The following is a 27,209-nucleotide window of genomic DNA, read 5'->3' as shown; positions in this document are numbered from 1 at the left end:
CTTATCCTGGGCTACTTAGTTCATCTATCATTACTGATAGAAGTAAAATTAAAACCCTGGTTATGCTACCTGATAGGGAAGGGTTCATGTTTGGATCCCAACTCATAGGAAAGGGTATTTGAGTGCTGGTATGGATATAGAAATTGCTGTAGGGGAAAGTCTGCAAACCTCTATTGTATAGTTCTTGGAACTCGATACATACCTTTGATCAGACTGAAATCCCAAGGGCACAGTTAATTACCGACAAACTTTTTATCCAAAAATAAGTTACTGAGTTAGTGCTTAACATTCATCTGTAGTTTCAAATTGATTCATTATTCAAATGAAAAATAACTTTTTAAAAACATTTAGAAAAGGAATTAAAAACAATGTCTGTAACAGTCTCATATAATGAAATCTACAGTTTTGCTTGATATTTTAATGCATAATAAATTATGTCATGCGTTCTAGTTTCCAAACAACCTCACCATCATGGATAATTGTTCTTGAATGCTTACCACAGTAGCTTGATGCAGTGAAGACATATACCAACAGGAATAATTGTTGATCATGTGCTGGAAGGGTGACCCATTCTTAAGTTTCTTTTTTTTTTGTATATATTCGACAAAGGTTTTCAAAATTAATTATGACATTTGCGTTTCTTATGATCTGATTTTCTAAAACATATCCCTGTGGGTTTGATTTTTCAAACACTGTATCTCAGTGCACTCAGGCCCTGGGGGAACGCTGTGCGGCAGATGCTTTTGAAAAATCAGTCACATGTTTAAGTACATGAGGAATTTTTTCTTAACATTGCTAAAGAGAGTAATATCTCACTGGATTTTGGTGAGATTTTTCACTCCTTAAATGCTGGTAAGTTTCTCAAAATCTTCCTCAAAGTAAGATCTGCCATTTCTGAAAATTCTACCTCCAACATCTGGCACGAAACTTTCTATGACAGACTTTTGGAGATAAGGACCTGTTCAGTCAGCCTAACATACTTAGTACTACCAACAACTATACCTATATCAATTTTTAAAAAACTGTAACAAAGGTTAGCACGAAATCAGGATCTAAGGAGCTCTGAAATAAGCAGTATTCAGAAGACAGGTCATTAACATCAGTAAGAATTTACTTCACATTCCGAGTAGTTTTCTTCCTATAAAGTTATTTCTTATTATTAATAAAGTGGTATCTTCTACAAGCCTGATAATAAAGCAGGATTCAGTGGTGTTAGGCATCAAACAGAATTAAAAGACTGTTACTGCCCCAAATACATTGTCAATTAACTGAAGGTAATATTTATAAAAGCGGAGATCAGAGCACACAAAGATTTTAAGTTTCACTTACACCTACACTCAGAACACAGTAGAATATTTGGAAGATAAAAGCAAATCTGACAGTGCTATGTAGTGTCGTATAAACGTATGACACGCCCCAGCATTTTATTGCCTGATACAGCAAGACTTTTTATTCATATCAGATTGAAGTTCAATGGTTTTCTCTTTCACTTTATCTTCATGTTCTTTTAAAAACCTGGGGGAAAGAAACAATGCTTTAGAGAAAAAAGTCAATAATACCCATAAGAGATCAAACAAAAAACATTTTCCCAAACCTACAGAATTGTCCAGAGAATAACAGAAAATGATAGAATGTTGCAAACTAACAAACAAACAGAAAAGTACAATTATGGTGGCTCCATCACAAAACTGCCTTTGTTCATTTAGTTAGAAAAATTTAGTTAGTGCTGATTGTTAGCATTATGTTAGTATGCTATGGAGACTCAAAACAGTGACTTCTATTTTTGAGGCTGGAACAAAACAAAACCGTATCTAGCTACCTACACATTTATCAATTACCTGACACTTTCACAAAATTTCACTGATTTCAGTAACAATATTAAAGATCTGCTAACTCATTATCAGTGTCTTTATTTCTGTAAGTAGTTCAGAGGGCACATATTTTCCTGTATTTTTACCTCTAGCCTTTATATAACTTCAAAAATCCATTTCTCCCTGTCTCCCAGTCCCCAGGCAGACAGCAGAATTCGAGCTGTAATGAGCAGAGGGAAGAAAGAAGCATATCCAATGTCCTGCTGCAAGGAGTCAGCAGCATCCATTTTCAAGTATATTTCTCCAAACCTTCGTGACATTCTTGCAAGACCTATCACAACATCCTAGGCCCTCAGCTTTCCTAGCAACAATTCATGTGTTTCTGGACCTATATAGAGCTTCGCTAGCCTAACATAGGACTCTTTATGCACCTGAGCAACTACTCAGTCAGAGCAACAGGGTCAGGCTACAGATCAGTTTAAAAGGAACAAATATTTCATCACTCTAAGTTCCTATAAAACTAATTTAACCAAGAGAATTCACTCTGTCATCAATGATGGGGAAGTCAGGCATGTAAAGAACTCATAGACTGTGTGTTTCTTCTTACCTAGCTAAGTGAAGCACAGACTTTTCCACATTGTACCCAGAACATGCACTGCATTCATAGAAAATTAAATTGTAATCCTACAATCAAACAGAAAGACCATTTCAATTACTTTTGCACAATATCTCACTCCAGTTTTAAAAAAAAGCAATGCAGATAAACTGAAATATGCAAATAAAGAAACAGAAATAGATCATCGGAAAAATTATGATTTAACTCTAGAGCTAACAGTGAAGAGTAACAAAAGAAGTCCAACCATTGGTCACAAACAACTATATGATTCTCTTAGCAGATATTTGTTCTATACAGTAGCTTTAGCTATAAGAGCTGAAACACAAACATGCCTTGTAAGGTACTGAAGTCTTGAGAGTTTTTCTTGTGACAATCAAGCAACTAGTACATCACCGAGTGCTGGACAAAGCAGGAGAAAAGAATTCCAATAACTTTTGTTTCATCTTTTTGTATATGTGAATTTTTTCTGCACCTACATTTGCAGTCAGCCTGCACCTTTGGTTTTGCAACCCCTGGGAGCTTTGCAATTAAGAACAGAAGATAAATGATCAAGTCTTGGAGAGATTCTCTGCACTTCAGTTGAAGTCTTATCACCATAAATGCAAATGCAAGAGATTATATGCACAAAAGCCTGACCTGGTAGTTGTGACTGCAAAGAAGTTTGAAAGGGAATGACAGATAATCCTCCAAAATCGACGTCTCTCTTCCTCCACAACATACCACATTACAGCTCACCTACACTGCCTCTATGGTTTTAGAACACGTCCTTCTACCCATTCAGATTTCAAGGTTCTAGTCACTTTCCACTTTTCTATGTGTCTTATTGCTATTTATGGCAGTAGCTTAAAATTCAAATAAATAAGTCAGTACCTTAGGAAATTACAATCACATCTGCAAATTTTCATTTGTTTGTTATAAACTGTGGCTACTGCATTAGTATTTATTTAACCACTCTTCATAAGACACTTACAATTCAGTTTTCAAAGGTTCCCATTAAAATGACCAGGTATTCCAGTTGTGGTTTGGGCTTTTCTACATGTATACACCATGCTTCAAAATTCACACAACTTCTGTAAATTTTTGTTGTCTTCACAAAATTTCAGAGACAAGAAGTGGGGAAAAGAAACGTCATAAATATGATAGTTTATTTTAGCATCACTAACAAAGGGCTTCAGTGTTAACAAATGTTAGTTTTGTATACGTTGTCAATGGTTATATTGTTTGTCCTAGTGAAAAACAGGATTGAACCACTCACAGTAATTTCTGGATGGCCACATCAGCACAGAAGAGTAGAGAAGGAAGAAATCAGGCAATGTTAGTGTTGGATAGCTTTTTTTTTTTTAACCAGTGTTCTGTATAACATTTACAATTATGTAACCCTATGATTCTCTTGCTTTTCTTAGAAAAGGTTTAAGATAAAATTTGACTGGGTCGAATTTCTTGCTAGCTATGCAAACAGAAGTTTGAAATAAAATTTACACTCTCCTCTTTCTGCTCAGCTGATCAGAACTCTAATAGAGAACCCACAGCTACTTTATGTCAGTCAAGCAGAGAGTGATACTACTCTGACATCTTCCCCACACACAACAGAATGTCACTAGAGGAGAACTCCCAGTGATGACATCGTTTATGCTGGTATGAATCTAAACGGAAAGATAGCAACTTAAACTCAATTGATAATAATGGCTTAATTCTGTCTGTCTGGCAAAAGGTTTTCTCTGAAAGGGGAGAGAGCCTGGAAATGCAAAGTGTCATTCCTTTGATTCAAAGAGGAAACTTTAATTGATAGCATACCCAAGGAGCACAAGTAGCCAGGAAATGCCATCCATCTCCATCCAAGAATTAGCTATTGAACCTTGGAGACCAGTGCCAATTACTTCATTTTAAAAACTTACCTACAAATCAGCAGACATCTAAAGAACAGTTGGAAAATTAATTATTACTAAAGGGAGCTGGGTGATTTCTGTCCTGTAAAGTAATATCACTCTGAGAATAGCGCCCTCATTAGCAGTATTTATATAACAATGCCACTGACAGGTTGACAAAGGAGACACTGTAGGAACACACATCTCATCCCATGAAGCATATATAGTCTGCAGTCAAGGCAGACAAAGGCATTACTATCTTATTTTATAGTTAAGGAAGAGTGACAGAGAAGGATTTATTGACCTGCTTAAGATCTCTCAGGAAACGTGCAGTGCCAAAATAAAATCATTCTGAGTATGAGCATGCCTGAGCAGCACCTTTATCATAAAGCATTTTATTTTAATAATTGTCAGTGGTTACACTAATCCATTGAAATAGAACATCAGCTGTTCCTGGATGCTCACAATATGTCTGAATACTCTATGTATTGTGCTTATATGATCTCTTGATCAGTAGATCAAGCTAAGCTAAACAGAAATTTGTTAAATGGAGTTTTCTTTCTGGATCCTCTGCTGAAAAAGTCAAATGGATTTCCATGATCCCTATGGTCATTCTATTCCCTTTTCTCAAGGTGTAACACACACTGCAACTACCAGTCTTCTCAAATGATGAGGACTCTCTTCAGGCTCCCATTCTTCCTTTTAATAATGAACCATGCTGCCTGCCTTGCAAAGGAGTTATGTGAATTTGTAGTACACTGACTTACAAGGTGTTGGACAGAAGCAAAACAAGGGTTAACACAGCTGGGCTGGAATGGCCTCTGAAAGTACACATTCCTTTCCGACTACAGGAAAAGCTAGGTAAAACCAAACCCATCCTGTGAGACATTGAAACAGTTCTTAAAACTGCTGGACTTCAGGGTCAACAGGCTAATCTGTTCCTTTGTCTGCACAAGAACAGGTTGTTTTCACCAAATATGGCTGTATTCGTATCATCTCAGCATCTAGTCCAGTGTATTTTGGATCATGTGTGAGTAATCACTGTAGGTGATTATTCACAAAGTAAGTAACTCAGTTGCATTCACAAATAGAGACAGTGGTATGTGGTTTCATAGGAATTACATGGTCATTTAGCAAGAATTAATATTTCATTAAAATTCATGGTTATTATTAGCTCAGTAGGCAAATTATTATAATTTAATTATATCTATGCTGCTTTTCAACTAATCTATTGTCATTAATCATTCCTTAAATACCTCAGGCAGCACATTCACACATTCAAATGAGTCATTCAGATCCATTCATTTGATTATAATCATCTTATTTGACAACTTTCTTTGTTTTACTTATGCAAAACATTTTATTTTTTTGCATGACATGTTAGAATTAATAGCCTGGTGGGCTGTGAATTCTATATACTAGAATGATTCATCTCTGTTTTAACTAGTACAGTTTTTTTAGAGAGTGAGATGACACGTAAGACACCTACTCTCTGTCCATTTAGCATTTATGTGTCACTTGTTTTTTCACAGAAGGATTCAATGTTACACCCTGGAGTCCCTTCCGGCCTCCAGGGTCTCAAAGCTATTGGCATATCCATGCATAAAAGAAAATAAAGCTGATTTCCTACAGGGAGAATCTTTGAGGGATAAAGTTCAAGACTGATATTGCTCTCCTATTAAAACAAAATAATAGATACAAACCTGAATATGGAGGTATGATTTCAAAAGGCTGTATGAATAAACAGATTAAGATAAAAAGAGATCTGGCCTTAATTCTTTCAGTTACAGAGAGGTGCCTAGCAGCAATCTTTCCTGGAAGAAAAATTCAACTGCATTTCAAATTTTGAAAATACCCTTTTTGATTACTAGCAAGCAGAGCTGTAAATCTATTTTCCAAGGAGAAACAAGTCAATATGTGAAATCCAGCACATTGTTTAATGTAGGTATATTCCTATCAATTCAGTTAATTTTTCAGGAATATTGTAATGACTTATTATTAAATAAATGAATATTCTGCAGGCATTGATGTTCAAACTATATGCACTGCATAGAAAGAGTCAAAAGAAAATTTGATAGGCATGGCACACAGGAATATAAACAAGTATCTGGTATTTGCAGTCTCTTTAATGCTTAAATTATGCCCATGGATAACCAGTGCTGTGGTAGATGCAGACTGCTAACTCATTTTATCTCCTTGACGGAAAGTTACTAAAAGTAAACATGTTTTCTACTCCTACCAGAGGAGTAACAGATGGTCTTCTGTGGTTTTACAGGAGGTAGGAGGGAGAAAAGGTCCCCAAATTATCTCTCTGTTAAGAATCCATCCACAGAGAAAAGGAAGAAAAAAAGAGAGAGAAAAAAAGAAGGGAAGAAACAAAAGAGAGAGAAAAAGAAAAGAGACACAGGAGAGAGACAATGAGAGTGAATTCTTAGATTTCTTTTTTCTCCACTCATTTTTGTTTGGTTTTTTTTTTTGGTTGGTTGGTTGGTTTGGTTTTGGGGTGTTTTCTTTTAATCTACAGTGTTATAACTACTATAATTATCAACAATTACATCACTGAGAGCTGAATTGATGAGGGTGATGAGGTTCCTAATCCTTAAAAATACTTGTCTGATCAAAATTAATCTGTGTTTCTATGAATTTAGATACATTGAGACTCCATTTTAAAACCTTCACCTTCAAGCTTTGTAAGGGGTTCCCTAAGTACAGGGAACCTTACCTTAGCAAGATGCTCTCCCATTCCCATAGGGACCTCACGTTCCTTTTCATTATCAGTTTTATTACCCAACAAAAGGACAGGCACATCCTCCCCAGTTGCCTCCTGCAGAACAAAGAACAAGTATCAACTGAATGAGGCACTGTATTTAAAAAAAATCACAGATCAAGAGGATAAAAACTAACAAATGTCACGCTATGACAAGACATTTAAGACTTAACACATGAGCCAGGTAAGTGGCACTTTACTTACAAACACATCAGGAGTTAAAGTTGGATAAAAGACATGAAAAAGACAGAATGCTTAGATTACACTAACTTGGCATTTTTTTAATAACAGCACAGAAGCTCATTAGACTCTATATTAAAATGGGAGACAGAAAACCACCATGCTACACAGGCTCAGACATTGTGTGTTTATTGCCACTGCTTTTCTAATTACATGGCCAAGAAAAATAATGACAACACCTGGGTACAATTATGCCAAATTAATTACATGAAATAGTGGAGAAATACACAGAATAGGCCCCCAAAAATACATAGAATAGACAGAAATCAAAATTCATTCTGAAAAGGGTTATAATTATCACAGTGAGTGCCTTCATAAAGTGGGCTGAATGCTACAGCAGTAAATGGACTTGGCCGTATGTCCAACTTAGCAACAGTTTGCAGCAAACAAAATTAGTCAGTAAAGAAGAGTGAACTATTACAGCTTGGAAAAAGGTTTTAACCACAATATTCAATCTTTCTGAATCAAAATCTAAAAAGCTCTTCTAGCTTTTACCATTCCGAATTAAAAGTCACTGATTTATTAAGATCATATATTTAATAAGGGCCTGCTCTTATCAAATGCATGCTAACATTACTTAAGTAAGACTACTCATGTGGAATAACTATGCCTGTTTGGAAACATTTGAATGACTGAGTCCTAATTTGAACTCACAAAGCCAACTCTTGGTCTTTATGGAAAACAGAATATTATATTAGAGCACACGCCCAATAAAATCAGGATAAATGATCTTTACATATCAATTTGTCCCTTACTTTTTCAGTGAGCAAACAGGAAGTCACACTTTGTTCTCACTATGACTCAGCCCTTTATAGCAGCAGCCTGAGTTTTATTTTTTGTTCTGGCCACAAGCAAATTCAGCTGCTTACACTCTTAGTATGTTTTAATTTTTAGTTTCCTCAAGTCACTCAGTGGCATGGTCTAGGATTTTATTTTCATGTGGCTGAAAGAATGATTCCCAGGAAACTGAACCGTCTATCATGTGACAGTTTCATAGCACTAATGTAGTACTTTGTAGCACTTCAAACCGTATTTTTAAGTTTATGGCTTATGTTCACAATACAGTCAATTTCCCATGAGCTACATGGTTTGACTTGGCTGTCAGACTGCTAGTGATGATCAATGATCATCAGATCACCATCACTGATCCAAAGCACCTCTCAACACTAGCAGTGATCCAATGGGACTCATGAGCTAAATTACCTTTATGAGAAATCAGAGGATTCCATGCTGGGATTTCCCCACACCCATATCTGAAGTCCTTAAAAGCCTGTAACTATGATTCTTTTTCACAGATAGAGATTAAAAACACCTTTAGTGGTAACTGTGCAGACCAAACTCACTAGCAAAAATGTACTTGTGACAACACATGAAACATGTTGCTCTCTGTGTTTTGCCCTGCTAAGAGCCCTTGTTCAGAAGAAGGTAGAGAATAATGACACTCGAGTTTAGATTTAACGTTATGTCATGTTACCTCAATGCTTATCAGCCACTGCCTGACAGCTGTGAATGTGTCTTTTGCTGTTATATCATACATCACAATGACACCGTCAGCTTTTCTGAAAAACTGCTTGGTAATACTTCGGTACCTACAAGTAAAAACGTGTTTATAGCTCTCTTCAACAAAAGCAGCAATCTGACACAGAAAAATTTATAGTAATTCCCCCCTCTCCCCTCCATCTCCCAAAGGAATATGTTGCCATACAGTTTCTTCTAACCATCACCTTAGTAAAGGTTAAAGCCCTCTTAACATGGTTCACCTATGCATTCAAAAATTCCATAAACCAGACAAGAGAGAAGCTGTAATATTGATCTTCACTGCAGATCCTGTTTGAAAGGTGAAGCTTACTATAAATCATAGTAAGCAATCCCATTCTTCTTGAAGTACCAGACCCCACAAATTACTACAAAGACAAATAATTTGCTTAAAAAGAAAAGGCTTTTTTAAAAAAAACTGTTTGGAAAAGTTCCCCCTGCTTTCTTTAATTGATTCTGGGTTAAGCTGGAAAACCAGTTGCATATCTCACCTTCTCCCACCTTCTTTCGTTTTAAGATTGGAGGAGAAATTTCCCATTCATTAAATGCTCTTTAGTAACAGAAAATTACACAACAGGTGAGGAGATGGGGAAAGAAATTGCCACTGAAAACTTAAAGAAATTTGGAGTTCTTTGACTACAATGAGATTGTTTTGGTAAAAAAAAACCTCTTTGTTATCCGTTAAGGCATTTTCTGTCATATAAATAATTCTAGGTGTATTTTAAAATCAGTCTTCCTCCTAAAGAAATTGTGCAGTGTTAAACTTTTAAGAGTTCAAACAAGAATCTCTTTTACAGATTGGCAGTTTTTCAATGGACTTAGCAGCAAATCAGCACACTATTGATGCAAGGGAAGGATTTAAACTGAATCCACTGGCTCTATTAGGAATTTGTTCCTCTCCTGAGAAGCAGGATTAAGTCCATGCTTACTAATCTTCAAATAGACGATTCAAGGAGGCAAAACCTTGAAATGTATACTGGTTTTGACTGGGCTAGAGTTAATTTCATCACACAGTCTTCATTTCAAACAATGAGTTTTGTCACTTTCACCCCTCCAATTTTCTCCTCCATCCCATCGGATGGGGGAGTGAAGGAACAGCTACACAGCTTAGCTGATTACTAGGGTTAAACCACAACAGAATGTTTCTCACCGTTCCTGGCCAGCAGTGTCCCAGAGCTGCAGCGCTACTTGGGTATTATCTACTGTGACAGTTTTCACGTTGTAATCCACACCTACAACAGAAGTGCAAAGTAAGTTGTCTCCTTATATGCCGTTTGGTCTCTGAAAAATGGATCCAGCAAATAGTAAATATTCCAGAAAGGTTACAAGATAGATATTACATTAAGAATTATGTCTATAGCCTCCAACTATCAGAGGACAACAAGAGCTTTTATTTGTCTGAAGTTCTTCAGTAATAAAATAATGAATGTTAATAGCATAGTTCAGTTTTGTAAAAGTCAATTTCCAAATTAGAGAACATGAGCCAAGGGTCCATTTGACAGTCCACACCAGCCCAAGCCATTTGCCCTGGAATTCATGCTGTATAACTTCAGTTGTATGAAATTTGTTCGTTTAGTCAGAGGTAGCCACATAAGTACCTTTTGCAATTAGTGGAAAAACACAACGCACAGCACAGGGGACAATGGAACCTAAGAGAAATGCTGAAGATAAATGGACAGAACACGTGGAGAACCTCCTACCTACCCTGTTCAGAACATAGAAGATGAGCTCACTACAGTTACATGAGTCCCCTAATTAAGGGGCTAAATGGAAGTGAGATAAAAATTAATTTATCTAAACTTTTACATGAATCCTCTCCCAGTTTCCCTAACCTGTGAAGATATAAGTGTCTTCTGGATATTTATAACAATAATTAGAGTCTCAAATGTCAATCAGTCACTACCTCCTCCTAATGACAATCTGCATTTTCTTGTATCACAATGTATGTATCACAAAATCACAGAATCATTGAATAATTCAAGTTGGAAGGGATCAACCTAGGGCATCAACCATTTCTTTGGGGTCATTTTCCACATCAATGGGATTTTTGCCACTGGCAGTAATGAAAAAGCATCTACGTCAGCATTCCTTCAACAGACAATTACAAAATCTGGATGGAGGACATATCCATTGCTTATATCTCAAGGGAAGAAATTTTAACTGTTCTGTAGAAATTCAATGAGAACACTCTTCTCCAGGTTGTTCACTTGACTTTTCAACTGCCTGTATCTTGCCAGCCATAGTCCACACCTATGAAACTCACTGATGTGAACATTAAAAATCAAAGCTATGACAAATACTTTCTTGCCATTTTCTTTGCAAGAACCCTGGATGACCAGCCAAAATATGACAAAGGTCAGACTCATTCCTTTTCTTCTGGAAAATTTGCACATATTGTGTAAGACCTCAGAGTCTAGAGAATTGTATTAGCCACTTACAAAACAACATGGATAGGACATAGCATATAGGTCTATAGGATATATGAATAGACAATTGCATATAGGTGTCTAAGCTCCCATTCCACTTAATAAAGATGTAGTCAATGAAAACCTAGAAGTCTAGGAAATTACTAAGCTCACCCTGAAATAGGCATCAAGGGTCAGGTTAATTGGTGCCCAGGCTCTTCTTTCGAACTGGATTAATTTGGAGAGGATGGCAGGGTAGAATTCAATTGTTTGCTCACAGGCACCTAGTGCTATCTGAGATGTTCTTTGGTAATCAACATATCTGTTTCAATATGGCAGAACACCCAGGAGACCTGCTCTCTTCCAAAGCAGTACGAGGACAGGATATCCATTTCAGAATAGTGAGATCTATAAGGAAATTCCAGCTTCACTGAAATCAGTAGGATTTTTGTGATTTATTTCAGTGCTGCCAGGATTTCACATCTCCATCAATTATCTGCTTCACAGCTTAGGAGAACTCATTTTGCATGTCCTACTTATACAATATCTGTATGCTTCTGTTTTATAACACAGGGCCTAATCTCAGTAGAAGCCGCTAAGTACTGTTGGAACAAAAATAATAATAGGAATAATGTTTCTTAAACTTACCTACAGTAGCAGCTGTGCCTGGGAAAAAACGATCTTCACAAAATCTTCTTAAGAATGAAGTCTTTCCCACACTCGAATTGCCCACAAAAATAATCTTGAATAAGTGCTCTGGGACAGAGTTTATTCTCTCCTCCTTCAAGTAAGAGCAAAAATTAGTTCCAAACTGTTCTATAAATTTTGTTGCCTCTCCAATTTAAGGTTGAGATGAGAAAAAGAATAGTTTAAATCCTATCATGTTCTCCATTACTCATGAAGCAATATTCTGTTCCTTAAAATAACTCAGCATTTCAGATGTTTGCTATGCATCATTCCAGATCATTTGAAGTGCAGTGATTTGCACTGAGCTCTGGAAGTATACTGAATATGAACCTTTGCATGACACTGCATTGAAAAATGAATGAAACTGCCAAAATAAAACAGTTTATGTTCATGTCCACAAATCAAAATTTATAAAGCTTCACACAGCTCTGCTCAGTAGCTTCGCCCTATACCAATGACACAGAGGAAGCAGCACATCTTCATCTACATAACAGAAGCAAAGTCATAATTTTTTGGCTTATGCCATCAGATTCTTCTCTCTGCTACTACCATAGAGCCAAGAGCTTCCATCCAATTACTGCATTTCTGCATCTGTTGAACATTACAGGCAGAAGCAGGGGGGAAAGAGAGAGACAGAGAGAGAATTAGACCAGTTAATCTGGCTGTAAACATTCAGCTATGCTTCTGTCATTTCATTTTTTAAGTAGAAGGAACAACGATTTGTTCTGCTTATCCAGGTCCTGTTTACTGCAGGCTAAGCTAAGTGAATGCTGGAGAGAATATTTATATCCTCTGTCAAGTAGGTCATTATTGCTTTGTATGTAGATCAGGAGTTGCTTGGTGAAGAACACTGTAGCACCAGCCGGTTTGCAGGGGGTGCCTAGCAGGTCTCTTCTATTTTATGTAAAGGTGAAGGAAAAGGGAGTTTGAAAGTTTGCTTGCAATGCTGCAGAAGGGGAGCAAGATCATGATGGTATTGGCATTAGTATGTTGAGTTGGGGGCTGTGAGGAGGGAAAGGAGGGAGGGAAAGGAGGGAGGGAAAGGCCCTCTGCCAGTCATTTGAGGTGCAGAACTCTCAAGACTGCTGCCTTCATGAAGACATAAGAACTGAATTCACTGCCCAACAGTCCTTTGAATGAGACACTGAAGTCTGGACTTGGAAGCGTATTCTACAAATATACCGAAGCCTTACAGAAAGAAGAAACAGAGAGCTGCGCTTATTGGGGAAAAAACCCAAACAACAAAACCTCAAGCTGCTGTCTTCCTTAGTATGAAAAAAATAAAATCATTCACTGCTGGAAATTTTGGGGACAAAAGTACATGCCTCTTTCATGAGCTGGGCTAATAGCCCATTACAACTATACAGAGGTTTCTTATTCTCCTTTTCTATTAAAATCCCAAACCCCACTGCAACTATATGCTACTAGTAGTACGCATACATTTATATAAAGCACATTTTCAGTTCTGCTGAAAAACATTCCCAGCTTATTAGACTGTGTGCTCTGGGAAATTAAAAAAAGTTAACATACAGTCATCAGCTTGGCAGCATTTTCACAGTGCTTCTGAGAACAATAACTAAATATACGGACTACATGACCTGTAATACCTTGTCCCTAGTGGTCATACACACCTCAGTAGCACGAAGACTCAAAGACACCAAAGGCCTTCAGCTCAACTCCCAGCATAAGTCATTTTTCACTGAGATGTATCAACTCTACTGATGAAAATAACTTTAATAATCAAACTTGATTATAAACATGCATCTGAACACTATACTAAGGGATAAGCTACTTCACAGTCTGCTTTAACAAAGTGCTGATGGCAAAATGGAACAGCAGTAGATGCAAATTTAGTTTAGTTTACAATGCAGTCTGAAAAAGTCTTCCCTAGATGGGTCTTTCAAGCGGTCCTTATCTAAACAGTAGTCAGGTCAAGTAACACACCTAGCTTTTGTGCAATTTAACACAAATGTGGAAGATGACAGGTATAAACCCAGTGGTTCATATTCCATATTGAAATAACAGAGGGGAGAGGAATTGCATCTCAGGCAGAGGTTTTGGACAGAACATTTTGCTTTAATTTCCATTATGGTTCCTTCAGGTGTTTTCCCAATCACATTTCTGCTAATGCTAACTGCCACTTCATCTGTATGCCACTCAGAAAAATGTTCTACCTGATTGTCAACTCCCAGATTAAATGGCAGTTGCTGGACAGTACATGGCTTGTGCAGACAAGTTCACCTGTAAGATACAGTGGGTCATAAAGGATTAGGAGTTAAATTACTGTGAATATATGGTGAATAGGAAGGCTTAATGCCAGCAGCTAGGAGCCTGAGTTCTGTATAGTAAGCAATGAGATCATGGAATGAAGTAGTACAAAGCCATTACACACAAGTGTTGCCCCCTTTGCACAAGCATTTCTAGATCCTACACTCCTTTGTACTGCACAGCTTTTGGGGCAGCAAAATGTAAGCGAAAGACTGGCTGCAGAAGACAGCCTAGTTGACATGTGGCCCTGAGACACATACCTCATAACTCATGATGCACCAAGTAGCGAGTTACCTTTTTCTGAAGCTTTCTCCAACTCCAGTTAAGCATTACATGCAGATCTGACCTGAAAACATTTACTAATTGAATATCGCTTCTTCTAGCTCAGGCATGCTGTCAGGAGAGGGAATAAGTCTGCAAGGACTGTATGGAACAAGATCGCTTTTGATGTCTAAATCTCATATTCAGAAAGTGGTGAACCCAGGAGCCATCATTTAGGAAACACAAAGTTGTATGAGAAATTCATCTGACTGAAACTGCAGCACGTATGGAAGGAGACAATGCACTACTCACATCAAACAGCAGCAGTCAGACACTTACACAGCACAGAGACTGCCCTAAGCAATGAAATGCCATCAACTGAATAGTCCTTGGCAGGCCAAGAGAACCATGCGCATACTTCAGTGCCACATGGACAGAGCTTACCAGAAAGGAGTATGCTGCTGTATTGTTGGGGATTTTTTTAAAACTAAATTTAAAAAACAAACAAACAAACAAAACAAGCAAAAAAGCAATCCAAACTAAAGGCTGGGCTAAATCACTGGCACTTCATAGAGAGAAAACAAACAAGGAATTCCCAGTTCTAAGTAACCTTTGGAAATTAACTTCATGTTTACCCTCACCACGTTTCTTTAGAAACTGAAATAAAATGTTTTCAACAACCAGGTGTGAGAAATTTTATGGTTTCTTCTCTCCACTCCCTGCTTGCTGTCAACTGTTTATGGGAAAAAAAGTATAATAAGAAACAAGATCTAGTTCCTACCCAGCTGAGAGGATGTGCTTTCAAAGGGCATGACTGCTGAAACAGAGGAGGCAGGACAGGTTTGTCCTAGCTGCACAGGATGAGGTACCTGACATTTGCTGTCCTGAAGTCCAATGACGCCATCCTTTGAAAATCTGATACGAAATAAGTCATACAGCAAGCAAAAAGCATTCATCGAATTAAATAATTTCAAAAGATGAAGCTCTCTTCTGTACCCTAGACTTTTTATTAAAAGGTACCATTTAGAAGTTATTATATAACCATGGCATAATTCTACCATAATTTTTAAGATATGCTTGCTTCTTCTAAAAGAACTATATAATTATGACCAAGCAAACCTCTTTTTCCTATACTTTAATCTTTTTAATACGTGCTTCAAGAATCTAAAAATGAGTAATACCTAACAATGATACTAAAATTAGAAAACAAGCACAGCTAGCTCTGAAGCAATAGCAGTGCAAGCAGAACTTTAAACTCATAAGAAATGTTCCTTCCAGCATATTGTTGTAAGGATTATTACAGCATTGTGAATTCATTGCTAACATGCATATACAAGCTAGAGCTGAAAAAAATATTGGATTTCTACTCGCTAATTAAGTCTTTTCAAAAAATAATTAAAAAGTAATGATATTTCTCTCATTATTTCTCAGATAATGTAACAGCTACCAAAACTGACTCAAAAGTATCAGAATTTGAGAAATACTACTTTGTAGCAAAAAAAACCAAAAAAAAACCCAAACGATTTTTCAGAAAGTCTTACTTCTTTTTTAAGACCATTGCTACCTTTCAGCGGATATTCTTGTATCATCTATTACAAGGCTTAACTTTGCTTTTCCTAAACAGGCCTCCAGACATAAGTCTACGCACACACTGCCTGCAGTTACCGCCTTCAACATTTATCTGCAGTATATTTCCATCTCCCACTGGCTTATTTTGTCATGCTTCAACTTAAAAACAGAAGACTAAATAATTTCAGATTCTAAGAATAACACGTTACCCTTCAACACCATTTCATGCTTTCCAAGGTTCTTTAGAATAGAAAAGAACAGGACAGTTCCAGTCAGATGGGACCTACAGCGATCATCTAGTCTGGTTGCTTGACCACTTCAGGGTTGACCAAAAGTTAAAGCCTGTTATTAAGGGCATTATCCAAATGCTTCTTATCCACTGACAGGCTTGCAGCATGGACCACTTCCCTAGGAAGCCTGTTCCAGTGTCTGATCACACTCTCAGTAAAGAAACATTTCCTAACATCAAGTCTGAGCCTCCCCTGAGGCAGCTTTGAACCATTCCCATACATCCTATCACCGGATCCCAGGGAGAAGGTATCAGCACCTCCCTCTCCACTTCCCCTTCTCAGGGAGTTGCAGAGAGCAAAGGGGTTGCCCCTCAGCTTCCATTTCTCCAAACTAGACAAGCCCAGAGTCCTCAGTTTCTCCTCACAGCACATGCCTTCTAGCCCTGTCACCAGCTTTGTCGTCCTCCTCTGGATGCATTCAAGAACCTTCACATCCTCCTTAAATCATAGGGCCTAGAAATTCACACTATACTCAAGGTGAGGTTCCCTTTGTCCTCTTACATTTGACAGCGTTTCCTTCCCTACAGGCTGCTCTCTAGAAGATGAAGGCGAGTGTTCCATTGACTGCTCTGTGTTTTTCTTATGCACTTCCATCTCAGAAGTACTGTCATCTTCCCCAGTCCATCTGTTCAGCTGCTTATCAACCAGCCTGTCAAGAAGCTGGGGTAGGTGATCTTCTTCGATTGATATTATTCTTTGGAGACGTGATGTTTTAGACATTCCTCCAGTGATTCCAGCATCAGGTTCTTCAGAGAGAACTCCATTCAGTCCAGCAGAATCCCTTCTCTTTGAGTTACTGAAAATATCATCTTCTTCAAATAAATGGCTAGACAGAGAAAAAAAGAAAGTACACCACAAAAACATATTGGAGCTGGTTCCTACTGGCTCCTACTCTTAGTGTAACTGAATTTAATCTCCCATGTTTTTTACTACTCACAGCAAGCATAGTAGATTCAGTCCAATCTCCACTGAAGCAGAATTAGACATGAGATTAACCTCAGTTCTAATCTCATGGAATAGCTGAAGTTTCTCTACTGTGGTTTTCTCATTTGCCACTCCCCACCTCCATTCCTGAGGAATAATACAGCCTCCCAACCCAGATCCTTTCTATGTGTAACCTAATTCTGTCTTTAACAGGTAGGAGGGACATGGGTTTGTTTAACATGGATTTAAAAAAAAGCTAAGTGGGGATTCAACAGAAGGAAGAGTGTAGATAAAATATATCCAGAGTCTTCTCAGGTGTGTGCAATGACCACAGATGCAAGCTGCAATAAAAGAAATGCCAACCTGATACAGGGAACAAAATTTCTTCAACAGACTGCTGCAGCAAAGGAACAGGTGCTCAAAGTGGCTGTGGGACTTCCACCCAGGTGTTCAAAAACTCAAATGAACAATGTCCTGAACAACCTTAACTTGCTAAGGAGTTAGACCTGCTTGAGGAGATTGTACTAGAGACATCAGAGGTCCTTCCTACCTAAATTTTAGCATGATTTTTTATGCCATAACTGCTTCTGCCAATGATGCTCCACTTCTCAGTACTGAACATACTAAACTGTACCTCTGAAAGCTTTCCCTCCTTACAGTTCATGACCCAGTGCCTTCAGGGTCACTGTTTTAGCTACTATTTCAAAGTGAAATACTAAGACTTTCCAGCTCCTCTCATCTCAAAGGAAGTGCTAATGTTTCACTGAGATTACCATCTTGTTCCTGTTGATTTCAAGTTTACAACCACACAGTCGAGAATCAAATTCTCTGTGTTTTACTAGTTGCACATCTGATACTTTCCAACAGGACTGACATTCTCTGCAGTGACAGGAGATGGACTCTTTCAGGAAGTTACCAAGGAAACCATACTCATCATACATGGGGTAATGGGACAGCTTTTGTGCCTCCCAGCATATAGTCATCCACAATGGAGAAATCCCTTACCTTTGCAGTTTCATGTGAAAACTTGTCACTTTATTTTCAAATTTCTTAATGAGCACAGCAATCTTATAGACACTTTAGAAATGCATGCTTTGAGAAGTCCAAAGGTATCAGAAAGAAAACATTCCTCATCTTCTTTCTATAAGCCTTGTCATACTCAAATAGGGAACACATGAAAAAAAAGTTTTTACCTGTTAGGCAGCATCTTCCCCTCTATGTATTTCCCAATGACAGACCCTGATCTTTGCTTCCAGCTGGCTTTTGGAACACTTGCTTTGCGTTTCTGCAGAAATACAGAATACTTCTTACTAATTTACTCTTGTTCATTGTAGTTAACTGCCCTCATTCCTAATGCTTAAATAGTGCAATGCATATGAAAGAAAAAAATGTAAAAAAAAATCCTATGGGTATAAATGCTTCAGAATCCTGACTGATAAAAAATCACAACAGGGAAACTCCAGATCCTGCAAGAATTCATCTGCTTTGTAAACTGAGTGGATGACAATAAAACAGCATAATGTCATGAAAAAAGTCAATAGATATATTTTTTTACACCAGCAGCTCTTGTAGGACTAAGAACACAATCAACTCTAAACTAAATGACCTTAGTCTCCTTACACCAGGATTCTTCTGGAAATTCTTAGAGGCCCATTCTCTGCTGCTGTTTAAAAAGTTAATATGATCTGCTCTTACTCAGTACCAATAGGTATTCACATACTGATTCAGGTACTCAGTTATTGTACTGTTGTATAAACGTTTCAGAATATTAGCTACCCTTGACTAAACAGATTAACACAATTTAGTTGTTAAATTTTTAGATTATTTCATCCTCTCATGATTGCATTCTTAGTTTCTTCTAAAGCACATTCATCTCTCTCCAGATAGCTCCAACTTTATAATTTTGAACATGTAGCTCTTAAAATTGTTCAGCAAATTTAAAAATCTTTTTTCAAGTGAGAATAAAAGATAATACAAATTGAAAATGGAGCAAGATTTAAGTAGCACAAAAGTCTATCTCTGGCACAGCCTTCTGATCCCCTTTTGAGGCTGTTCTGATATGTGTTTGCTCAACACTGGGTTTGAAAATAATGGTTACCTGTAAAAATATGTCACGTTCATCTCTGAGATGTTTGTTCATCTCTCTGTAAAGAAAACAAAAGAAACACTAAGGCCAAGTTTTAGAACTGCTGACCCTAATGAGCAGCCACTACAGTCTGAGTGAGCAGAAACAACCTCTGTTGTCAGATGTTTCTACTTATGTCCCCATTACTTGCAGCGGGCAAGATCATACCACATAGAGTGGCCTAAGTGGCCTATGGAAAACACACTGCAAAATAAGAGCCTTCTCTCAAGCATGTGAAATTTTTAGGTAACTTTAAAATGGGGCCTCCCAAAGAAAATGCAGTCAATGAAGGCAGGTGCAATGTATAGCCCATGCAAACTGACTACTGAGCAAACAAAACCTAACACTGCTGCACGTTAATGAGAGGGCTACAGTTGTCTGAACATAGCTCCAAACATTGAAGCCTATCAATAAAGAGAAAAAATGTTAGCTAACTTTATTTTGATAGCATTTTTCAAACAAGCATTTTGGGGAAAGAACATTTACTCTGGCTCAACTCCTACTGCTTCAGAAACAACAGAGCCTTTTAGCATGCTTTGTGTCCTGCAGCCAGGCTTCTACCACAGAACCAGCTTAGAACAGTTCACTGTTGTTCCATTTCACATTTGACTTTTGGAAAGGAGATTGTGCTGCAATACTGAATTGCCAAAACAAAGCATATCTTTCAGGTGTACGGCCTTCTACTATATGCCAGAAAAGAGCATAAAAAAGTATTTTGTAACCATTTTTGCTATCTTTTGTGCCATTATCCTATGGCAAGTTGATCTTGACTGGCTGCCAGATATGCAGTCAGCCACTGTCTCACTCCCTTTCCTCAATATGACAAGGGAAGAAAATAAGATGGAAAAGCTGGTGGGTCAAGGTAAGGACAAGAAGATTACTTAGCAACTACCCTTACAGACAAAACAGACTCAACTATAGGATGATGAGAAACAAAGCCAAAACTAAAATCACCTTCTCCCCAACCCCCTTTCTTCTCAGGCTCAACTTCACTCCTACACTCTCAGGATTTCTACCTCCTTACCAATCCTGACTGGCACAGGGGCATGAGGAACAGTGGGGTTTGTGGTCAGTCCATAGCAGCTTCTCTCTGTGGCTCCTTCCTCCTCACACTGTTCTCTTGCTCCAGTGTGGGTTCCCTCACATGGGTTACAGTCCTTCACAAACTGCTCCATGGGGTGCAGTCCTTTACAAATGGACAGCTTCAGTGTGGATCACCTATGGCCCACAGTTCCTGGCAGAAAATCAGTTCCTGCATGGGCTTCTCTACATGGGCCAAGCTCCTGCCAGGAGCCTGCTCTTGTATGGGCTCTGTCAGGCTACCAGGGACTCTCTGCTCCAGTGCCTGGAGCACCTTCTATCACACTTTCTTCATTGACCTTGGTGTCTGAAGGGCTTTCTTGCACACTTTTTTTCTCACTCCCCTCTCAAAAGTGCTTTGCTTCTCATTCTTACAGAGGCTTTCCCAGAAGCACCATCATGGCTGTGGGTTTCTGCTGTGCCCTAAGTTGTGTGTCAGCATGGGGCAGCCCCAGTCTCTTCTCTCTGGCATAGAGACTGTCAGCACCCAGATACCTACACTCAGTACATATTCCAACATAATGTCATCCTTTAATGTACCTCTTTAGAATGATGTAAGAAATTTTGGAATGTAAGGTCTGTGTTACCTTAAAAGATCCAGCTGCTTCAGAAGCCCTGACTTCTCTCTCTGTAAGGTTTCTGTCACTCGGTACACCTCCCTGTAATAAAAAGAAAAAAGTTGTTCTAACCATGGTAAGAACACTGCTAAAATGCTTCCCCCTAGGAGTATCTACATTTGAGATTTCAGCTTTTCCAAACCTGTAGGTTATATTCTGCATGAATGGTTATTCCCTTTAAAACAATTTATTCAATACAAGGCCTAAAGTACCACAGCAGTTTGAGTTAGCAGAGGAAGGAGTAGAGGTTCTTTTTTAAAAAGATATGTATTTTTTTTACTTCTTCATCCAGAGAGCTTAATAAATGTTGATACTGGCATTTGGAGCATTCAGAGAAGATACACTGCTGAAATACTTCTCACTCATGGCCACTAAAAAACAGGTAATATTTTATGCAAAGTTAGAGCTTATCTTGCTGCTGGAACCATATGTCAGGCTCACACACATCTACAATCCCTACAATTTCTTTCCAACTCCTGACAGTTATGCAGCCTTTTTAACATTATTCACTTTGACATAATGCAGTTGGGTGTCTGGCCTTATATGGTTTTTTGCCTTTCAGTGAAGCCTCAAGTTCTTCCTGTGCACTGTCTGAACATTACACCTGCTTCAACAGCTCAGGTCTTACCAGACTGATACAGATGTTTAAAGCAACACTGCAGGTGCAGTTGAGCAGGGCTGAACTCTAATTCCATAAAGCACTATTGAATCCAAAGTGCTTTGTAAATGCAGTAGTGTTATTCATCAGTCTGACCACTGGGCAGATTTCCTTTGTAGCTTTAAAATCAGATCATTCCATAGTCTTTGCTCTGGATCTGAAAAGAGAAGCCTCAAAGAGGAAACAAACCACCTTGAGGAGGAATATTTCTACTGTCTACTTCCAAAACACACATCAAACATGCAAGCCTAAAAACAGTGTGTTCTAAACATGGTGGCCATTCCTTAACAACAATTAATCAAAGTAGTTCATCATTTAAACCCTCAAGAAAAAAATAAATATGTAATAACTAAGTAGAATTTGGCATAGAGCTTAAGAGAAAAAGAATATGACATTTGAACATGTTCTGCTCTACCCTGAAATATGGTGAACAGCAAAAGCTCTGAGTTATACAGTTCATTGCTGAAATGTATAGAGTCTGGTTAGATATGTCTGGCATTCATGTGCTCTCCATTGGTAGTGAGAGGGTTTTACAAATCCCTGAACATTTATTTAAAATGGACTTCAGTGAACATTTCTGCCAATTACAGCTTCAGGGTAATATAACTTCTGCTTTGTGCAGAAGGCTGGAGGCAAGACAGGTAGATTGATATGTCACTTAAAGGTCATTTCTATCCCTCAAAATACGAATTGTAAATATTTCTTCTTGATTTTTTTTTTTTTAAATTCAGAGTCAGAATCCGAAATCCATAAATTTGAACCGGAACCTCCAAAATTATTAGGTTTTGTGTGAATTGTGATAAGCTATGTTTTACCTTGCTGGCCAGGCTCCCTGGTTAGAAATTATGTACTAATCATACTTTTGATGAAGAAAAAAGTAGATCCTAGGTGACTCACAGACAGAGTGCATTCTGAGAACCAAGTTTCACATAGACTTAGCTTTGAGTAGGATGGAGCATCATGTGCCACAGCTGTAATATCTGTAAGTAATCCCACTGGTATTTCAAAGCTAAGACATTAAACTGATTTTTAATTTGAAATAACTTCAACAAATGGCAGGGGGAAGAACACTGACATTTTGAACACATAGAAAAAGATTCTGAAGAAGCCAGATATGCTGCAGAAAGCATGCTGAATTACTTGGGGGAAAATGGCTACAACTTCACGGGGTGGTGGTTTCTGCTTATGACACAAGCTTAAATCACTGCATTGAATACCCTGAGAAAGAGGCTCACTGGTACACTAAGCAAATGCACTAGAACTAATGCAGCTGGGGACTTACATTTCCTTCTCCTCATGTAGTCTTGATGCCTCCTTCTGAAGCACCTCCAACTGTTGTTGAGCCAGGCTTAGTTCATGAGATGTTCTCTCCAGATCTTTCAACAGCTCCTGGTTAGTGAGCTTCAGCTTGGTGTTCTCTACTTTGGTTTCCTCTTTACCGCTGAGGAGTTCTGTACATTGATGCTCTAGCTGGGGTGGAAGAAAAGAGTGCAGAAAGTATTATAACTAACCAAGGCATCTTGGTTTTGAGGTTTTCAATTCAAATCTCAGAGGTTAGTTGAATAGGGAAGCTATTTCTATCAAAGTCAAAATATGAATAAAGCACCTACAGTGCTCTTCCATTGCTTTTTGTACGGACATAATTATGTTACACAAAAACAAAGCCATTCCACTCTATGACTGAATTTCATCCAGTTCAAAAATGCACCAGGACAAACCATAAGAAAAGGTGCTACAGATCAGTAGCACTTAGTTGATATTCACAAGTGCTGTTTTAGACCATTTCCCACAAAGGCAAGGCCTACACAGAGTCATTCAGAGGTCTGTCTAAAAACTGAATTAGAGTTTTTTTATTCACTTTTATATTCACTCTCCAAAGTACATCAAAGGAAAGATACACCTTCCCTCTGAAACAGGTAACAGCAGATGACAGTGGTCTCTGGTACATAAAGAAGTTCTACCTGCTTCTCCTTGGCTAACCGAGCAAATTTAGATGGCAGAGCAAAAGTTCGTATTAGAGAAGACATTGCTGACCTAAAAATATAAAAGATTTATTTTATTTTATGTATGCTCTTTAAGGGATGTAAAATGTACTAGGAGCATTACAATGATACCACCTCAATCTTCCAGACCGGTCCAAACTTACTTCCATCTCCTCATACAAGATTCTGTGCCCTAGATATTAGGCTGGACATCCCCTGTCCCCATTGCCTCCTTCTGAGACATTCCGTCACACATCCCTTGAGGAACAAGAGATGAGAATACCTTGTGTATTATCTAAGCCATATAGTGCAAGCTGACAATTCAAGATCATGGCAGTCAGCAAAAAGGCCTGGACAAAGAATCTTGGCCAGTCAACGTGGAATCAGACCCATATTCCAGTCATGCCAGGCAGGAGACCCTCATAAGGGAGAATCCCCCTGACTATGTCAGCAGAAACAACACTGAAGTCATCTGGTTTGGAAGTTCCCTTTCACATTTTTGATAATAATGTCCAACACAGGAATAATTACATTGCATTAAAAAAAAAAAAAAAGACTTATGAATGAAGTTTGGAAAAAAGCATTTGTATTACTCCCAAGAGGTTCTCTCATGCAATCAAGCATGGAAGTTATAATGCAATCAAGCTACCATTACTGTCTGCAAGAACAGATTTAATTATCAAAGTATATTTTCATGCTAGAGGAAGAGGCAAAAGTGACAGCGATCTCTCAAGAAGGCAAACCTTAGACAGCACGCATGGATATCCAGGTGAATGAAAAGTAATACCAGAAAATGAGTAGGGACAAGGTACTGTAAAACCAGATCTGAATAAAGATGAATGTCACTTTAGAAAAGTTCATTAGAAATTAGAAAAACACACATAGAAAACACTGCCAATAACTACACTGAGTAGCGCATTCAAATAAACAGGCTAGGTTGATAAACCAGAGGCAAAAAAACCCCAATCAAATACTGCATATCAGATTAACAATGGGCCAATCAACTGGTTGAATGACAAAAGTTTCAATTGTTATCAATCATCTGAATAAAATTATCCCAATCATCACATCATCAGAAATAGTGAATTCCAGTAGTCTAACACAGCTTCTGTTCCATAAAAATAAAATGGTATAGTTTAATTTTTATGGCAGTATCAAGATTCTGTCCTTCAAAAGCACCCTTGTTGTGATTCATGCAAATTCATAAGGGAGAGGGGAAATAATAAATAGTAGAAATTACAAATAAAATAAAAATCATAGTAATATTATTAATAATAAGCAATGCAGTGAATAGAAAAGCAAAATATAAAATCAGATTAAAAATAATACTAATAAAAATAGCACAGACATTGTTTTATGTCCTCTGAGATAGGCAATAGTAGACAATAGCAATGTAGACAATACTCATAAGACTTCCTGATACTGTTGCCTGTATTGCTTGATTACACCAGGCTTAAAATTGAGCGTAAGCCTTTGAATAGCTTCTGTGAGTTTTTGCCAAATTTAGAAAAAACATACTTTAAAAAACACACAAAAAGGTTTTTACAGAATTACTGGTTGATAACTAAGTTTTAAACATAGCTTTAAAGCAAAAACAAACAAAGGAAAATATTAAAATATAATCATTACAGAAGTATAATAAGTAATTTTTTGTATTTTTTTGCAGTTAGCTTCAGACTAAAAATCCCCTATCTGTGTGCCCCCCCAGATATCTTCCAAATATAGATTATTTCACTATAGTGCTGCAATGTGGTAAACAGCCTGCATAAAACCACATTTATTCTGATCCGTGATTGTACCAAACAAGGGTAATTAACATCAGGCAGTTGATTTCAATTATGGAACGGCCTTTTAGTTCGCTCCTATATCCTCATTAGCTAAACTTCATAGAATCACAGAATGGTCCAACACTCTGTCCAGCTGAATTTAAGAGCGTCAAATGTTGGGAAATCCACCACTTCCCTGGGGAGTTTATTCCAAAGGCTGATGGTTCTCACTGTGAAAAATTTTTATCATGTGTCCAATCAAAGTCTCCCAGGGACCCATCACCCATCTTTTCCATGTGATTCTTTGTAAAAAGGGAATGTCCACCGTTTTTGTAGCCCCCCTTTAAATATTGGAACACGGCCTTCTCCAAGTCTTCTTTTCTCAAGACTGAACAAACCCAGTTCTCTCAGCTCTTCCCCACATGCCAGGCTTCACAGTCCTTTAATCAACTTTGTGACCCTTCCCTGGAACCTCTCCAGCCTGTCCACATCTATTTTGTATAGCTGGGACCAAAACTGAACATGGTATTACAGGTATGATCTGACAAGCACTTGAGTGGAGTGGAATAATTCCTGTTGGTTGATACAACCCAGCATCTTGGTAGCCTTTCTCTGCTGCAGCAGCACACTGTTCACTCATATTGAGCTTGTTGTCCACCTGGAGCCCTAGGTCCCTTTCCATGGCTCCCCAGCCAGGTAGACCCCAGCCTGTTCTGCACTCCTGGATTAAGTTTTCCCAGGTATTACACTTGTGTTTGTTGAACTTAAGATTCCTGTTAGCTCATTTCTGCAGCCTATGCAGATCTTCCTGAAGGTTGGCTCTCTCTTCCAAAGTGTCCGCTTCCCCATTCAGTTTGGTATCATCAGCAAAATTTGTCAGGGTACACTTTATGCCATAATCCAGATCACTTCAGAAAATATTAAGCAGCCTTGGGCCCAGTATCAATCCCTGCTGGACCCCCCTTGTACCAGGTTGCCAGTGTGAAAAAGAGCTATTTACCATCACCCCTCAATACCTCCTGTCAACCAGTTCCCCATCCACCACATGGAACACTTGTGGTGTTCCACTGGAACACTTGTCCAGACCATAACACATCAGTTTCTCCAGGAGAATGCTGTGGGAAACCTTATCAAAAGCCTTGGAGAAATCCAGGTAGTGCCCACGGATTGCCCCACATCAACTAAGCAGGTTACTTTTTTGTAGAAGGTAAACAGGTTTTTCAAGTGTGACTTCCCCTTGGTAAATCCACACCGGCTTTTACCAATCACGTGCTTCATTTGACTTGTGACAGCCCCCCAGGATAGCCCTAACTTGCATAGTTATAGTAAGCTAGAGGTTTGTCTCTCCTCTGATTCAAGTACAGTTCTACATTTCCCATCAGCTTCAGCAGTACCTGGATTCATTCCTCAGAAGAGGATCTAAATACAACATACAACTAGGAAACTGCCCTCAAACTTCTTTTTCCTCTTCCTTCCCTTTCCCTCTTCTGCTTCTCAGGATTGGTACTCCCAAGCACTGCTGCTAGGAAAAAATTTTATATGTATTTTATAATCATATTCTACAGAGGGAATTGGGTTTACAGCATTCCATTTCAGCCCTTTAAATCCCTTTCCCTATTGCAAGTTTTTCCTGCACTGACCTTTCAGACACTTTACAGGAAGTCCACACATTCCAAAATACTCTGCTTCCCCAAGCAGGCCATGCATTTTAAGAAGTAAATGCATCAGGTTTTAATATGGGA

The 27,209-nt window shown here is 38.2% G+C and overlaps 1 protein-coding gene across 1 annotated transcript in view; it reads right to left on the bottom strand.

Annotated features, from left to right (window-relative positions):
* Positions 1–1,093: 1,093 nt before the first annotated feature.
* Positions 1,094–27,209, bottom strand: part of CRACR2A (calcium release activated channel regulator 2A) — a 43,809-nt gene continuing 17,693 nt past the window's right edge. Inside the window, exons 7-17 of the mRNA XM_027722094.2 lie at positions 23,002–23,189; positions 21,032–21,103; positions 19,338–19,383; positions 18,433–18,524; positions 16,817–17,141; positions 11,889–12,021; positions 9,986–10,067; positions 8,774–8,888; positions 7,015–7,116; positions 2,419–2,495; positions 1,094–1,515 (exon numbers count right to left, since the gene is read on the bottom strand). Of these exons, the coding sequence (XP_027577895.1) occupies positions 1,425–1,515; positions 2,419–2,495; positions 7,015–7,116; positions 8,774–8,888; positions 9,986–10,067; positions 11,889–12,021; positions 16,817–17,141; positions 18,433–18,524; positions 19,338–19,383; positions 21,032–21,103; positions 23,002–23,189 (1,323 nt within the window). The 3' untranslated portion in view covers positions 1,094–1,424. The remainder of the gene's footprint in view (positions 1,516–2,418; positions 2,496–7,014; positions 7,117–8,773; positions 8,889–9,985; positions 10,068–11,888; positions 12,022–16,816; positions 17,142–18,432; positions 18,525–19,337; positions 19,384–21,031; positions 21,104–23,001; positions 23,190–27,209) is intronic.

This window comes from Pipra filicauda, unplaced genomic scaffold, assembly GCF_003945595.2.
Source record: "Pipra filicauda isolate LSUMZ 115617 unplaced genomic scaffold, ASM394559v2 scaffold234_size1211729_pilon, whole genome shotgun sequence".
Taxonomy (NCBI): domain Eukaryota; kingdom Metazoa; phylum Chordata; class Aves; order Passeriformes; family Pipridae; genus Pipra; species Pipra filicauda.
This window is presented reverse-complemented; position numbering and strand designations above follow the sequence as displayed.